At 43.3% G+C, this 16,472-nt stretch overlaps 1 protein-coding gene across 1 annotated transcript in view; it reads right to left on the bottom strand.

Moving 5' to 3' along the window:
* The window catches only part of zranb3 (zinc finger, RAN-binding domain containing 3), a 117,647-nt gene that overhangs the window by 7,888 nt on the left and 93,287 nt on the right, over nucleotides 1–16,472 (bottom strand). The window contains exons 22-23 of the mRNA XM_083758396.1: nucleotides 15,498–15,629; nucleotides 14,376–14,470 (exon numbers count right to left, since the gene is read on the bottom strand). Of these exons, the coding sequence (XP_083614522.1) occupies nucleotides 14,376–14,470; nucleotides 15,498–15,629 (227 nt within the window). The remainder of the gene's footprint in view (nucleotides 1–14,375; nucleotides 14,471–15,497; nucleotides 15,630–16,472) is intronic.

Below are 16,472 nucleotides of genomic sequence, written 5' to 3'. Positions count from 1 at the left end.
AACATTTCCAGGCCTTTGTCCCACAGCTTGTGAAACATTCAACAAAGGAATCTCTCTCTCTCTCATCTCAGTGTGAAGTCACTCTGAGGCAGTACTGAGTAAATGACATGACAGCAGTGGTGGACAGTAACTAAGTACATTTACTTAAGTACTGTACTCAAGTACAATTCTGAGGCATTTGTACTTTGAGTATTTCCAATTTTCAATACTTTTACTTCTCTACTCCACTACATTTCAGAGGCAAATATTGTACGTTTACTCCACTACAATTATTTGAAAAGTTTAGTTACTAGATGCTTTGATTATAATTACAAAACCTCAGCCCTACTGTTACTGTATATACTGTACATTTCAGGCATTTGAAAATAGCCGATCTGCAAGCTTACAATGTGTCGCATGGCATAGGATTAGATCTGTGCATTCACTTATAGGGGCCTAGCCATGCAGTCTGTGACATCAGTACTGTATGACATCAGTACTGCATGACAGCGGTACTGATGGACTTCAATGTGACCGCCATTGATTTCCAGAATAAAATGGGTATTCGCATGCATAAAGTGAGTGGAAATCGAGTGGCAAAGTGAGTTCATCGTTGTTTAATAGGACTTTTCTGTTTGGATGTATGGGCTGTCAAGGCCAGAAAGTAGTTCTTTCCCACAAACAGATATACAGACAAACAGACAGACAGACACACAGGTTCACGCAGGTTCCGAAAGCATAAACTCCCCACGTGAAAAAATGGCTTGCAAAAACCGTGGGATAAAAATTATAAAGTAAAAGGGAAAAAAAGGAAATAAAAATCACCCCACGCGTGGATGTAATAACTGTCAAATGGGCTTTAAAGTAGCATGCTCCCGATGTGGCAGTTAAAGGCTCAATAAATGCCACAATGACAATTTACTGATGAACAGCTTGGATTTGGGCATTCTTTTCAGGGATAAATTGGTTTCTTTTGATTTAATTTGGAAGTGGTTCTGAGGTTTTATTAGATCTGGCATGAGTGAGACTGGACTGGAGGTGGCATATGCAACATTTATGTGTGTCCCACCCCACCCCCCACACACATGCCTGTCAAAGGTGTAAACACTTGTCTCTGGAATGACGCATAGTGTACCACTATAGAAGAGATTAAAAATAAATAAATAAATAAAAGCCTGGCGTAGAATGAGACTCTGTCAGAGCCTGCCTCCTGTGGCTGCCTTTGTTTATCACAATAAAGAAAATATTCTGAATAGAACTGGACTGCTGACCCAGAACCCCTTCATCTTTCAGTTTTCAATGTGGCGTTCCAGACCAAATCCCTGGACGAGCCGGTCAAAGACAGCCACCAACAACAACAATATGCACGCAGAATGATAACTCTGTGATATGTCCAATGTAAGTGGAATTGAAATTGTAGAGCCATATTCATTAGTTACATTTTGGACCCTTGCCTGATAACATGACACGCTGCCAAACCAGATGGACAATACTTGGGTGTAGAGGAACATTGAAGAGTGGCCATAAGCCGAATGGTTAGAGAGGCCGCTTGGGAAACAAATGTTGCAGGTTCAATTCCCAGCAATGTGTCAAAGCGCCCCCGGATATGACACTTAACCCTGAGGGCGAGGGCGCGTGCATGCATCTGCCTGGGCAGACAAGTGAAATGACTGCCGCCAAAGCGAAAACATCTTGAAACTGCACTACAACTTCGCTTTGATTTCTTACGCGGCTGGTTACGACTGAGGTTAGGGTTAGATTTAGGGTTAGTACAGTAATGGGGTTAGTAGTCGGACAACGTGCCAAACGTGACGTCGGAGATTGGCTGACAACAACAACGTCAATAGGTCCAAGGCTACTTTTGACCTATTTTCCAATTGCTTATTGCATATTTGAAGCTATGCCCCAGCTCCACACGGAGGTGTGTAGTACATGAGCTAGAATGATAAAATGTTTATCCTGAGCAAAACACATACAATCCAATTATTGACAACATGCCTGCTGAGAAAACCAGCAAAAATCTGTTTATGCTGGTCTGTGCTGTTTTTCAACAGGGATAGCAGGCACCTTTCAAACATGCTTTTGCAGCAGGGTGCCTCCGAGGCTCAGCGAGTACACGAGTGCATACTGTACAGGCTGTTAAGATATTAGGATAGCACGTCACTAGCCGTGCTGTTTTTGATCAGAGCTGCATGAATGGCAATTCAGTGTTCAGTGGGGAAGTCCCTCTGTGCTGGGATAATGTGCATAGACATACAGGCTGTGATCAGGTCATGTCCTCGTCAATATAGTGACAAATGGAAGCAGTGGTAAAAGATTAAACTAGATCTGCGATTCTGCGTTGGTGTAATTAACCACTTAAACCATATTACTTTTTTGGCCGAGCTCCCCCCATGGGGGCCTGAACTTGACCCCCTCATTTTCTCGCTCTAGTCTACACCAAATCTCTTCGCGAAAAATAGCCGATCTATGGAGATTCGCGCATGCATAGCCACTATGCAACTTTCACTGCCGTTTGACAGTCGAAAAGTCCACAAACGGCAAAGCTGAAACTTTCTGGGATCATCAGCGCTTCTCAATACATTAACAGCATTAGTCCTTGAATTAACTCATTGAGACCAGAGGCCGATTCAAGAGATATCTTCTAAAATCGACCTAAACGGTTTTCTAAAATACCTACAGTATTGTACGTTGCTATATCAGTGGTTCTCAAACATTTCCATGTCAAGGAAATTATATGTATTTGGCCGCAGACCCCCCATCTCAAAAAATATTTAGCAGGGACCCCCTGGGAGAAAAGCTTTGAGTTTAAAATATCCGCTTGCCTTTAAAATATATTCAAAGATTTTCTCAAGATAGCATGAGATCTATACAAGCTCATGGCGCGGCACGAAGCGACGGCGCAGAGATATCACAGCTTGCACGGCAAACATGGCAGAATTGCTACATCACAGAAGATGCAGAATATAACTTGGTGGGTAGGCTATAGTCTGCATGGGGTATAGGCTACGCATTGAGTATTCAGTCTGCATTTCCATCATAGCCATTTGTTACCTACTAATACAAAACCCTGCTCGGTGCCCCTAATAAAAAACGGCTGTTCTGTTTCAGCCTCAGGTAGAGCACCCACGTGTGGTCTGCTGTGGACGTGATTCCACTCAGCCTGATTGATTGTGACAGGTGTGCTGATGGACAAAAGCCAATAGGAGAAACTCCTGGCGCACGCCGTGGCAGCGAGCCAGGTCTTTCAACGTGTCTTCATATAATTGGTCCTCACTAATGATCATGATAAAATAGCAGGGCCATTCTTTTTTCTGTCTCATAGGAGGGCTGTGGGCAGTTCAGAATCCCGTCTACCAGTGACATCATCATTAGGCTGCTTCTTTAAGATTTTTTTTTTTTTATATATATTTAGATTTGTATTATCGTGAGAACAATGGCTTCCATTTTCGCATTGCAGCTTTTCAGGACTCCCCATCGATGTCACTGGTGGACGGGTTTGTGAACTGCCCACAGCCCTCCTATGAGACACAGACCAAGTAGAAAGAAATTGTGCTATTTTATCATGATCATTAGTTAGGACCAATTATATGAACATAGGTTGAAAAGTGGTGAATCTACAAGCTCACAATGCATCACAATGCGACGCATTGCGAGCTTGTAGATCGGCTATTTTAAAATGGCTGAAATTTATATAGGGCTGAAGTGGTTTATGTAGCTATGTAGCCTAATAATCAAAAAGACAAAATCTACGTAAAGTAACTAGTAAGTCAAGTTTTCAAATAACTGTAATGGAGTAAAAGTACAATATTTGCCTCTGAGATGTAGTGGAGTAGAAGTAAGAGTACTGGAAATTGGAAACCCTGAAGTAAAGTAGAAATTGTACTTAAGTACTGTAAAGTACTCAAAGGGGAATACCACTCATTTTCAACATTTTACTATAGCCCTATGACTTAATATAGTCATTAATATACCTTACAGTTGTTAAGCTGGAGGTCATGTGATCAGTAACATTATGAAGTACATCCCACTTTAAAATGGGAAAAAAGACGACGTTACCTTCTTGTATATCGTTGTCATTTTGGGGCATGGGGGGAAATACTGAACACATTCTAAAATCAATCAATCCCTCCGCCCCGCCGGAAGATGCCCATAAAGGCTCTCACCCCACCTGTGGCGCACTTTGGGATTTGCGAAACCGCGTGCACGTTCGTGAATGTCGCTCGTCTGAATTGCACATCGTCAGTCTTTTAGGAAATTATGCCTGGTTTAACCCATTCAGGACGGGAACCCCTTTTTGGTGTTTTAAGCACTGTGTTACCCTTTAGCTATTGAAAAATAGCAGATCTACAAGCTCGTAAGCTTGTAGATCTGCTATTTTTGAAAAAACGTGAAAATGTGGCCCAAATGTTTGAATATATTCTTTCAGACCGAACATTTTTAACTCAAATCTTTGCTTCTGGGGGGTCCCTGGAACAACACTTTCAGATGGGGTTCGGCGGCCTATTACATATAATCTTGGGGGTCCTCGACATGAAAATGTTTGAGAACGACTGACATAGAAACATGGGTTTTTCAGAAAACTGTCAGGACTTAGAAGACGTTTGTAGAATCTGGTGTCAGGTCCTAACTGGGCTAAACACCCGCTGCCGATGAATGCGAGGCTTTTGTCTTCATTGTGCCTTTTATCTTGTGGGACGGGGATATGGGGGCCATCAATCATCTCCTTACACAGCAAGCTCGCGAGCCAAGCAGATTGGCACAGCTTCACGGAGCAAGGCATCCTGGGTGGCGGGAAAAAGTGTATTATCATCACCCAGGTAATTGGTAGAGGACCATCAGTCATACGCCACCCAAATAATCTCATTAGGACGCATGTCTCGTTGCATGGCTATATGAGCAATGGTAGTGCTTTACCAATATCTCTGCAGTCGGGGAAGATACCACCCAACTCCAAAAATTTAAAAAAATCGGGAAATTAAAAATATATCTAGGCTAAATTTTTCAGGAAATTTAAGAAAGCCGTATATATTTATTTTGAAAACAAAGAAATACTGCCTCATCAAAGTTGGTGTTGTGACTATTTATATATTGTTAATTACTTGCATGAGAGGGGGAGAGGTGGTGGAGTTAGTTGCTTTAGCCGACAGTTTGAGGGTCCAATGGAGTTAAGAGGTTTTGTGTTTCTTTTACTACTTTCCATTGGTTCAATATTTTCGAAACAACACACAGACAGAAGAAATAAAAATAAATAAATAAACCTCAAAAAGTGTGTTATTGGGTTTCCTCCTGACAGCAACGGTTATACAGGTATGAAGTTTTGGGCGTGTCAACGCAAATTATACATTAAATAATTTTGTGCAACATCAACAGCCTACTGTTATGTATTGTCATCTGCTGTAGTTGTCTCTCTGCACAGCTGGAGGTGGCTTTTTGTTGAGCTCAAATTCTATTTGTTCAAGATGGCTCCCCTGGTTCTCTCCCAAGATGCATAGCATGCGGCGGATTAGGGCCCAAAAATGCAATCAATTCACGCAGTGGGAAAGCAGGGGGAAATGAAAGATAAGGCTCTTAGTATAACCCATTCTGGACGGGATCCCCTTTTGGTGTTTTAAGCATTATGTTATACTTTAGCTATTGAAAAAAATGAGCTTGCCTTGTAGATCTGCTATGCTATTTTTGAAAAATCCTGAACATGTGGTGCAAATCTTTGAATATTATTCGCTTTTAACTCAGATCTGTGCTTCTGGGGCGTACCTGGAACAACATATTTTCAGATGGGGGTCGGCGGCCAATTACAAATACTTTTGGGGGTCCTTGACATGAAAATGTTTGAGAACGACTGACATAGAAACATAGGTTTCTAACTGTCAGGATTTAGAAGGCATTTATAGAATCGTCCTCAGGTCTAAATGGGATAATTCATACAGTCCCCCAATCTGGCCAGGATGAATGTATATAATATCTGCAGCTCTCTCTCATCTCGTGTGGGTGTAAATAGCCTTATTTTGCGTCCCGCTGAGATGCAGCTTTGGCCTTATACCGTCGCTGTGTGTGTGACATTATTTCATGCAGTCGCAGAATGTTTTCTACAACAGCTGCATGAGATGATGCATTACATTGTTCTGTTGTTATTTCAGCTTGTCCTTTATTTAGGTGATTAAGATTAAAAACGGAGAGCAAAAGCAACACTCGAGACAAAAGTCATTCCCCCCCCCCCCCACCTGGGCCCAAACGCCATCTGTCATAGTTGGCTTTCAAATATCTAATTATATTTGTACAGGGCGGGCTTATTATTACTGATATTACTAATCAATTTAGGTTTCAATTAGAGAAACCAGAATCATTAACGCCAATAAATTGCAGTATATATATATTTTTTTTACTCTCTTGACAAGCAGAGCAGAGACACGTTGACAACCCGCAGACGTCGGCAGCACCCCGGCCGCACACAACTATCGCACACGTTTTTGTGGTTCGGAGCACAACAGGGTGCTTTTTGGTGCAATGAGGCGCCCCGGTTTCTGTGCCACGAGCACGGCACCAAGATAAAGGTCATGTCAGTCTTGTGACGAGAGTGACAGGTCCCGGGCGTCATTACTGGGAACTCGGCGGGTCAGTGTAGGCACCTTTCCTCACCTCTGGGAGATGCCGGAGAGAGAGAGCCCCCCCCTCCCAGATCACCCTGTCATAGGCTTTTAATGAGCGCTTCCAGCGGGCCCCGGCGTCTAATGAGAAGAAGGCGATTACGTGTGTGTTCCATCATCAGCCCTCTGTCAGTATAACAGCACCTAACTGCTTGTTCGTGGGTGGGGGGTGTTTCAGACTGTGTGTGGCAAACAGCCCACGCTTGGGCAAGATCTACGCTGTAGACGCTATCATTTCTTTGGAGGCGTAAGTTGCGGGATTGGCGGAAGTACCACGATCTACTGAATGTAGATCCTGGTACCATGGGACCATGTTCGAATGCCCCCGGGGGGCTAAAACGAAAGAAAGCTGCAAATGAACACCCATCTTTTACTTAACCTAAAACATGAACCTTGGTTGAAAAAAACTAAAGTTGTCCTTTAAAGCTGCTATAAGCAATAATATGTCCAAATTTTAATGACTTTGTTTTTAATTTATTTATTGGTATTCAGACAGCCAGCAATGAGTAAAACACTCCCAAAAAGAATGTAGTCTCTGTGACACATCTAGGGGCTGAAATCTGCATTCAAAGATGTTCCTAGAAGTTTTGTCATTGGTCGGAAAAGAAACCCTGGTCGAAATGACTAACCAATCAGGAAGTAGACAGGAAAATCGACCAATGACAAAGCTTCCAGGAAAATCTTTAATTGCAGATTGTGACCCCTAGATGTGTCACAGAGACTACAGTTTTTGTGGGAGCGTTTTACCCATTGGCTGGCTGTCTGAATACCAATACAAATAAAAAGGCCATTCAAATTATTGAAAAACAATTGGCTATTGTTGTGTGAAACTGTGTTGCATAAAGTACAACACAGCCAAGAAAACATTGATGGGTTAGTCCTGTCAGGGTTAATATGCTAGTGCGCAATACAATCCTCATAAATAACAATCGCCATGGTAACCAGTGCGCAAGTTATTGTGTTAGCTTCTGTGATTTCCATAAAGCTCCATCTTTCTTGTCCATGTATCCACCTTGGAAGTTATGCAGTTAAGAAACAGTTTTGTGTGGACGGGGGAGGCAATAAAGAAAGAAAGATGGGGGCGGGGATCTGTATGTGTGAACAGTGTCTAATTCTGGTCTGATGCACAGGTACGGCTACACAGTGAGCAAACACTCTCATGGAATAAAGCAAAATAAAATCTCATGGCTGAAAGGGACACTTTTTGCAAATCAATACTTGTTAATGACGTTTTAGAAGATTTAGAACACGTTCCTGGAGGTCTATATATGTGCGTAATACGTGGTTTTAGATATTTTAGATTTTAGAATAGCAGCTTGTAGATCTGCTATTTTTCAATAGCTAAAGCATAACATATTGCAACACCAAAAGGGGTTCCCGCCCAAAATGTTGTTAAAGGGCCACTTCAACCCCTTTTGCAACCAGATCTTATTTTAATGATGTCTAGATTTCCTCAGTGTCCATGATGTCATGGACTTCCTTCTTGGACTACAATTCCCATAATGCTTTGGTGCACTGCTCCTCCTTGTGGATAGGGGGAGCGGCTCTTGGGCGTATGTTCTCGAGAGGGGCAAAGTTTTCCAGAGATTCCTTGCGAAGCACAGCGGAAGCATGAGCATGCATCACAGAGCGCATGTTCGGGTCTGATACTTTAAGTCCCGGGAAAGCGCTGTGATTGGCCAGTAGTCACTTGAGTGGCAGCGTGACGTAGCGTATAGCCTACGGAGTGTGGAAGCCGACGTAGCCTTCCACACTTCCGGCGCAGATTGAGGCCTTAGAACCTTTTGCTTTAATTTCTGAGACCATTCATGTCTATGGAAGATGCTTCTAAACATGTGTATTCCATTTGCTAGTTTGACCATTTCAGATATTCTATAATCTTAAAATAACCAATAACCAAAAATATACAATCTACAAGTTTGCAGATTGGCAGCATGCTGCATAGTGGAAGATTGTCATAGAAGACATGCTGGCTTCTATGGAATCCAAATGACAGAAATCAGTGGTGGCGTTTGAGAACATTACTCCATGCACTCTCCCAAACCATTTTATGCCAAGGACCCCCAAATTGACACCTATTTGAAGAGATAAGAGAAGATTTTGACGGCTCTAGCAGTGATTCTCAACCCGTTTAATTTCAAGGACCCCCAGTTTGACCTGCATTAGGCTACGGACCCACATTTGATGGCATTTTTTTAATCTCTGGGAACCCCAATTTATATTGTTTATATAAAATTTATATTGGGGTTTATATATTGTTTATATAAAATGTATATTGGGGGACCCGGACCCCACTTTGGGAAGCTCTGCAACAGGCACTGCCTTTTATTTTTTTTTATCTTTTTAGCTCATCTCATCTGTATGATGATGATTGTGTTTCCTTACAGGGTGACAAGGTTTTGTTTTCCTCAGGATTTATAGTTTGTTGTCCAACACAAACACAAGCGTAAGGAGGGAGCAAATGCCAAGTGCCAGATTGGCTGAGGCGTGCTCAACAACCTCCAAGGGCATATGCGCTCAAATAAAACCAAACCCATACTATAAAAGGATCCCTTAATTGCAATTCAGCTGGTGTTGTAACACCACCAACGTGGTAGCAGTGGTGGAAAGCAACAAAGTATTTTACTTAAGTACTTTACGTAAGTTCAATTTTGAGGTATTAGTACTTTACTTTAGTATTTCCGATCTCCAGTACTTTTACTTCTACTCCAGTCTCCACCATATGTCAGAGGCAAATATTGTAGTTTTACTCCACTACAATTATTTGAAAACTTTAGTTACTAGTTACTTTGTGGATGTTTATTATTATTACAAAACATACACTAACCACTTCAGCCCTATATACATTTCGGGTATTTGAAAATAGCAGATCTACAAGCTCACAATGCATTGCGATGTGACGCATTGAGAGCTTGTAGATCGGCTCAAAATATTGTTTCACATATTATTCATTTGAAAAATAGGACATTCTCCACAATGAGTATTTTCTACTTTTGGTACTTTGAGTACAATTTTGATGCCAATACTTGCGCTGTCATCTCTGAGTCTGCTCACAATCTATCTTATCACTGCTACGCCGATGACACTCAACTGTTTCTATCCTTCCCCCCCCCCTCTGCTATTCAGGTCGAAGAGCGCATCACTGCATGCCTGGCTGACATCTCACAGTGGATGTCTTCTCACCACCTCAAGCTGAACCCAGACAAGTCCTGCCCTATGCGGGAGCTAACTATTTCCATAGACGGGTACAGGCATAATATACTAACTAACAGGTCATTAGTCCGACACCCGACCCCAAACCTAAGCCTAACCGCAAGCACGACACAACGCATGTCGGGAGGAACGATCCTGTACTGTAGGTTTACACTCTATAACAGTCATATCAAAACTTGACTAATGAAATTCCCTCCTTACTGGTCTACCGGCATGCGCACTTAAGCCTCTCCAATTGATCCAAAATGCCGCAGCTTGCTTGGTCTTCAACCAACCAATGTTCTCACGTCTCCCCTTCTCGATCCACTCCCTCCATTGGTTCCCGGTCGCTACCTGCACATAGTACAAAACTCTGATGCTGGCCTTCAAAACAACCAAAGGTATGACACCACCATATCTTGCAAGTCTGATCGGACCCTACAAACCCTCCCGTGTGCTCAGATCAGCCAACACAGGGGAAATGGAAGTACCTTCACTAAAAACGCCGGGACAATGCTCCACATGTCCCAAACTCATTTCCCTTCTGGCTCCAAAACTATGGAATGCACTTCCCATTGCCATCAGAACTGCAGACTCATTCCCAATCTTCCGCCGTAGTCTGAAAACCCACCTTCAGACTCCATCTCAGCCCCTAGCACTTGCCCTAGCCTCGACAACCTTACAGGCAAATGCAAAGGCTCAACTGACGTAACATACTGCAGATAGCATTATGTAGACATAGCACTCTATAGTGTATGCATAGTTTAATTATATAAATATTCCACTGTTAGGTTCTTAGCTTATGTATGATTCATGATTACTATTTTGAAGTATTACCATGCTTTTGTTCTTGCTCTGGATTAAATGGTTTTATGACATTCATTTTCATTTATTTTTCTTTTTTCTTTTAGGTTTTATGACCTCAATTACACCCAAAAAATCTGAACTTTGAACATTCAGTGGATTTTCTGTGGTCTGAAGTTTTCTTTGGGGTTTTTTGGGCCTTTTGAGCTACAATGAAAACAGGCAACACAGTGAAACAGTGACATCTGCTGGCAAATCCCATTGACATATATGGGATTTGCAGTAAGTGATGTCACTTACTGCCGGCAAATCAGAGCACCTGTTTGAGCCAGAAAACCCCAGATCACAGAAAATCTACTGAATGTTAAAAGTTCATGTTTTTTGGGTGCAATTGAGATTAGAAAACCTAAAAAAAACAAGAACAATTCCAAAACCTTTTTTTAAATGTCACAATCCCTTTAAGAGCATCTGCTAAATGCCTGAATTGTAAATTGTAAATACACATACAGTTGAGTCAAGTATAAATACCTCAACATTGAGGAGGACAAATTCCAGTTATTGGGCAGATATATATACTTGGACAATATACCTCAACAACAAATAAAGGTTTTAAGTTAACATTTATTATCATATCTGTGGCTTGTTTTCTATGCCCTGAAGGAGACCAAGTTGAAATTCTTTGGCACTAGGCCCATTATTAAAGGGCCACTTCAACCCCTTTTGCATCCAGATCTTATTTTAATGACGTCTAGAATGCAATAAACCCTTTTCTGCTTCTTTATACCTCAGCTGCGCCACTGAGCAACTTCCATTGAAGTGAGTAGCGGGGGTGGGGGCGGGGCTGTTGCTCCTCATCCGCTCTCTAGATGTATTTTAACTCACTATGAGTACGACTTGTGGATGTACTGCAATCTTTCATTCTTTCACACACACACACACACACACACACACACACACACACACACACACACACACACACACACACACACACACACACACACACACACACAACTTTCAATGCCTAACTCTCTTGCTCATACACGAATGACAGAATCTGAGAATCTCTTTTTCTCTCTCACACTCACACACACGCACGCACACATGCACACGGCTCTTACGGGTGTAATAACGCGGCAGCGTGGTCGGGGGGAGGAGGAGGGGGCTGGCTGTCAGTGGTCGCGGTGGTGACGGGTCACAGGTGTCTGCTGCTAGGAGATGACAGTGAAACGGCAGCGCGGCGTTGTCTGTGAGATGTTCATTACTCACAAGGCAAGACAGGAGAGCAGGACCACGGCCTTATTAAGTGGAGACCAGGAGCTGCCGCGGGGGAAACAGTCACACACACACACACACACACACACACACACACACACACACACACACACACACACACACACACACACACACACACACACACACACACACACACACACACACACACACACACACACACACACACACACACACACACACACACACACACACACACACACCTATACACATACAAAGAAGCTAGGACAATTGCATGACTACGCTGGCATGCATACACGTGTGCACGCACACGCCCGCCCACCCGCCCACACACACACACACACACACACACACACACACACACACACACACACGAGGCAGGGATGGAGTTTACGATGGAGGCTAGGAACCATGGTGTTGTGACAGATTGACTGCTGAAGTTGAAGGCTGTCAAATAAATCTGGGCAGGTTTGGGCACTTTGCATCAGGATGTGCTGAGAGAGAGAGAGAGAGAGAGAGAGAGAGAGAGAGAGAGAGAGCCCGAGACTCTGACAGACAAGACACATAACGCGTCAGCGAGCGGCCGCCGCCACCTCCGGTCGACCTTCCGCCCAGATGTCTCCAGGAAGTGGAGATAAAGTGGACGCAGGCGTGGTGGAATGTGCCGGTGCCGTGTGTGTGTGTGGACATTGATTGGTGTGTCTGGTCTCTGCCGCTCACAGCGTAAACCTTTACTGAAAAAAAAAAAAAGGTAATTCAATATCCCTGACATTGTGTTGAACCGTGGGCTTTGTTTCCATAGTAACTGTGCTCTTGGCCTCTGTAAAGTGAAGCTAACGGGTTATCTATACTTAGTTGCGTGCCAGTGTCGTGCGCCCGAAAAACAGCGGTATACAAGCTCACGCCGGGTCGCGTTGCGGCGCGTCGTGGGCTTGTAGATCGTCTGCTTTCGGGCCAGGCAGAAGCTCAGGTCAGTGCACGGTTGAAGAGGTGACACCAGGCTGTAATTTCTCTCACTTTTATAAAGGCATGGCCATCAATCTGCAGGCTTGCCTGAAAAAAAGGTCACGCGGCCGTCCGCCACTCTTGCCGTGAGATGTTGCAATAATGTCGTACCACTGGGACCCCCAAATAGCCCGCAGGCTCTCTGGCTGCCGCTCAACCATTTTCGAAATGGCTTAAAAGAAAACCCCTGAAAATAGAGAAAGTACAGCTGATCCACACAAGCTCACAGCATGTCAAGTTGTTGAGACACATTGTGAGCTTGCAGATCTATCATTGTCGATATCGTTTGAAAAAAATTACATGGAAATAATGTTGGACATAAATAGGGACAGCAGGCTGAAAGTGTTTGAAACTGGCACGACAATCGTATGAATTTAATTTGAATTGAATTAAATAAGAAACATTATGCGTATAGGCATATATATTCTAAATATTTTTCATTTAACGTTTCTCTAATTTCCAATTGCCAACACACTGACAAGTGACAACTCTAACTAACATGACTTTTATCAAAAACATACATAATACATATTAATACATTTATTTCAATAATTTCAATGAAGGTTCACACACTATATTTTACTTTATATTTAAAACTATTTCCAAGGCTCAAATTGGGGACACTTGGCTGCAATTCACTTTTTGCTGAGAAAGTTTAATCAAACCCCTAACCCGCTCCCCGCTCCCCACACACACACACACACACACACACACACACACACACACACACACACACACACACACACACACACACACACACACACACACACACACACACACACACACACACACACACACACACACACACACACACACACACACACACACACACACACACACACACACACACCTTCCTCCACCCCAACACTTTTTCTTTTCCACCAAGTTTGCACAATCTTAAAATAGCCGCGTCTCTCTAAACAACATGCTCCATTTCAGCCTTGAGTAAGAAGTAGGGGGACGAGTCGTAAATCAAAAGTATTCCCATACCCATGACGGTTCGGGGACATCCAGCGATAATTTGCATGTGATGCGGGCCATGCAGGGTGGCGTTTACAGCAAAGTTAAACTTTGCAGTTATGACGGTTCACGATGGCACCTCAGCCATACTGTATACCATCGAGTGTTAGAGATGGATACACGCTTTAAGTAGACAGATTCGGGTTGCGGGAACCAAAGTGGTGTGAATTCGACATTAGCAATGGGTAGGAAGAACTGCCTTTTTCCCCAGCGTTTCCTACTTTGTGTTAGGAAACACACTTGAATACTGATTGTGATGCCCCTGTAAGACCCTGTATTGTGTGACCCTGCCTTGGGGATAGAAAATGTTTCCTTCTTCCAAATATAGTATTGTGTGTGTGTGTGTGTGTGTGTGTGTGTGTGTGTGTGTGTGTGTGTGTGTGTGTGCGTGTGCGTGTGTGTGTGTGCGTGCGTGCGTGCATGCATGCGTGCGGACTCTGTGACACACCACATTCTTTCACGAGGAAACCGTTTCACTTCTTGACGAAAAACTTGGTGATGTCGGATGAGAACTTGGCGGCGGCTTGACCTTTCTTGATCTGACTTCGTTCTTTGCACTGCTTGGCCGTTCTCTGCAGAGAGAAACACAGTGTGATGCAACAGTGGTACGAACAAACTAAAACAACCACCTCCCAAAAAAACACCCTGTGGTCAAGAGGTGAATACAAGAAAAGTTTGGATCAATATATTGAACGTGGGAGGAATACAGTTTGTTCTTCAACGCTTTAAGTGCCAAAATGTGTGATGTTTGGGTCAAGGGCCAAGGAAGCAGGGACTCCCACTACATTACTGCGAATTAATTAATACGTGGAAAATAATGTGTTAAGATTATTGCGAGGCATTTTGCTTCACTTAAGGCCAAGACAGATTGGTGGCGTGTTTCCTCCTCCACGTCATCAGTGCCCATACCCGAGGCGGGGTTGGCGAAAGGGCCTTTCTGTGTGGAGTTTGCATGTTCTCCCCGTGTCCCCTAGGGTAGGTAACCTCACATAAAACATGCAGTAATCCTGGTCTCTAAACTGCCTCCCCCTGGCCAGCCGGGGCGCCTGATGGAGGGGAAAGGAACTGGTTGGAATAACGTGTTCCTTCCATGCGCTACGTCCAACCGGGGAAATTCCCCCCTGTCAGGTGGAAAGGAGCAACTTGGACACTCAGGCATGAAGGAAGCATGAGTTCAAGTCCGTTGCTCTCCCCATGTCCCCCATATATGGGGACTAGGTTGGCGGAGGGTGTGTAGAGCCCAGGATCACATTAGATAATTGACACAGGGGTGAAAAATGGGTTAGAAAATCGTGGGATAAAAATTATATATATAAAAAAAAGGCCAAGACAGATTTCTTGCAATGTCCTTTTCTTATACTGTACCTGTAGATATCATATGTTATGGAGTTTTGCCACATGCTTACTAGTAATCATATACATTGTCGTACGATGAATAATAGCAATGTGGAGGGGTTGTGAGTGTGCATATCAAAAACATTTTTGTGGAAAATGTAGAAGACAAAAATAAGAAAAATTTAGAAAATGACATGGAAGAGACATGAGCCACCATATGGCCTTCATCGGTGTTAGGATGCGGGGGCGGTGAAGTGAACGCACAGCTTTGTGGCAGACGGTGCAGAGGGTCTGCAGGTTGTCGAGGGAACACTGTCCTCCTCCACTGTAGACCGGACGGATGTGATCCACCTGCCAAAAGTCCCCTTCCACCGGAGCGCGGATCATCTCGTTCAGCTGGAGCCACGGACGCGCAGGCAGGCAGACAGCCAGACAGACACGCACACACACACGTACGCACGCACGCGTATGCGCATTAGACACATATAGGGAAATAGAGGGAGAAAAGGACACACACCAGTCAAATTAACCCGTTTAGACCTAAGTTCGATTCTACAAATGTCTTCTAAATCCAGACAGTTTTCTGAAAAACCTATGTTTCTATGTCAGTGGTTCTCAAACTATTTCATGTCAAGGACCCCCACAGATATGTGTAATTGGCTGGGACCCCCCAGAAGCAAAGATATGAGCTAAAAACATTCACTCTGAAAGAATATAAAGATTAATGCCACATTTTCACTATTTTTCAAAAGTAGCAGACCTACAAGCACGTAGAGCTTGTAGATCTACTATTTTTGCAATAGCTAAAGTATAACATAATGCTTAAAACACCAAAAGGGGTTCCCCGCCCAAAATGGGTTAAGCTAATATTTGCACAGCGGGGGTGCACGCGCCTGCCTCACAATAATAAAATTAAATCAAATAAAAGCTAAGCTCTGTGAAGTACACTTTGCCGGCCGAGAACACAGAATGAAAGAAACTTTGAAGAAGCAGAAGAGAAGGAAGGCTTTGCTGTGACGATGGTCTCCATGGTGAAATGCAATTTTATGACAAGCAGGTGAGCGCAAAGTAAACACAACTTTAATTAAGTTGGGAGGCGGTTCGCAATAGACTAATGAAGTACGAAATGAGATTTTCTTTATGCATTAAACAGTAGTACAATAAAAGATTATTAGATATAGTTACTAGATAGTTACTAGTCCATACGAAATCCCTACATCTTTGTCTAAGTATCTATAT

This window comes from Protomyctophum parallelum, assembly GCF_964188405.1.
Source record: "Protomyctophum parallelum genome assembly, chromosome: 23".
NCBI lineage: Eukaryota > Metazoa > Chordata > Actinopteri > Myctophiformes > Myctophidae > Protomyctophum > Protomyctophum parallelum.
The sequence above is the reverse complement of the archived record's forward strand: the minus strand, read 5'-3'. Positions and strand labels throughout refer to the sequence as shown.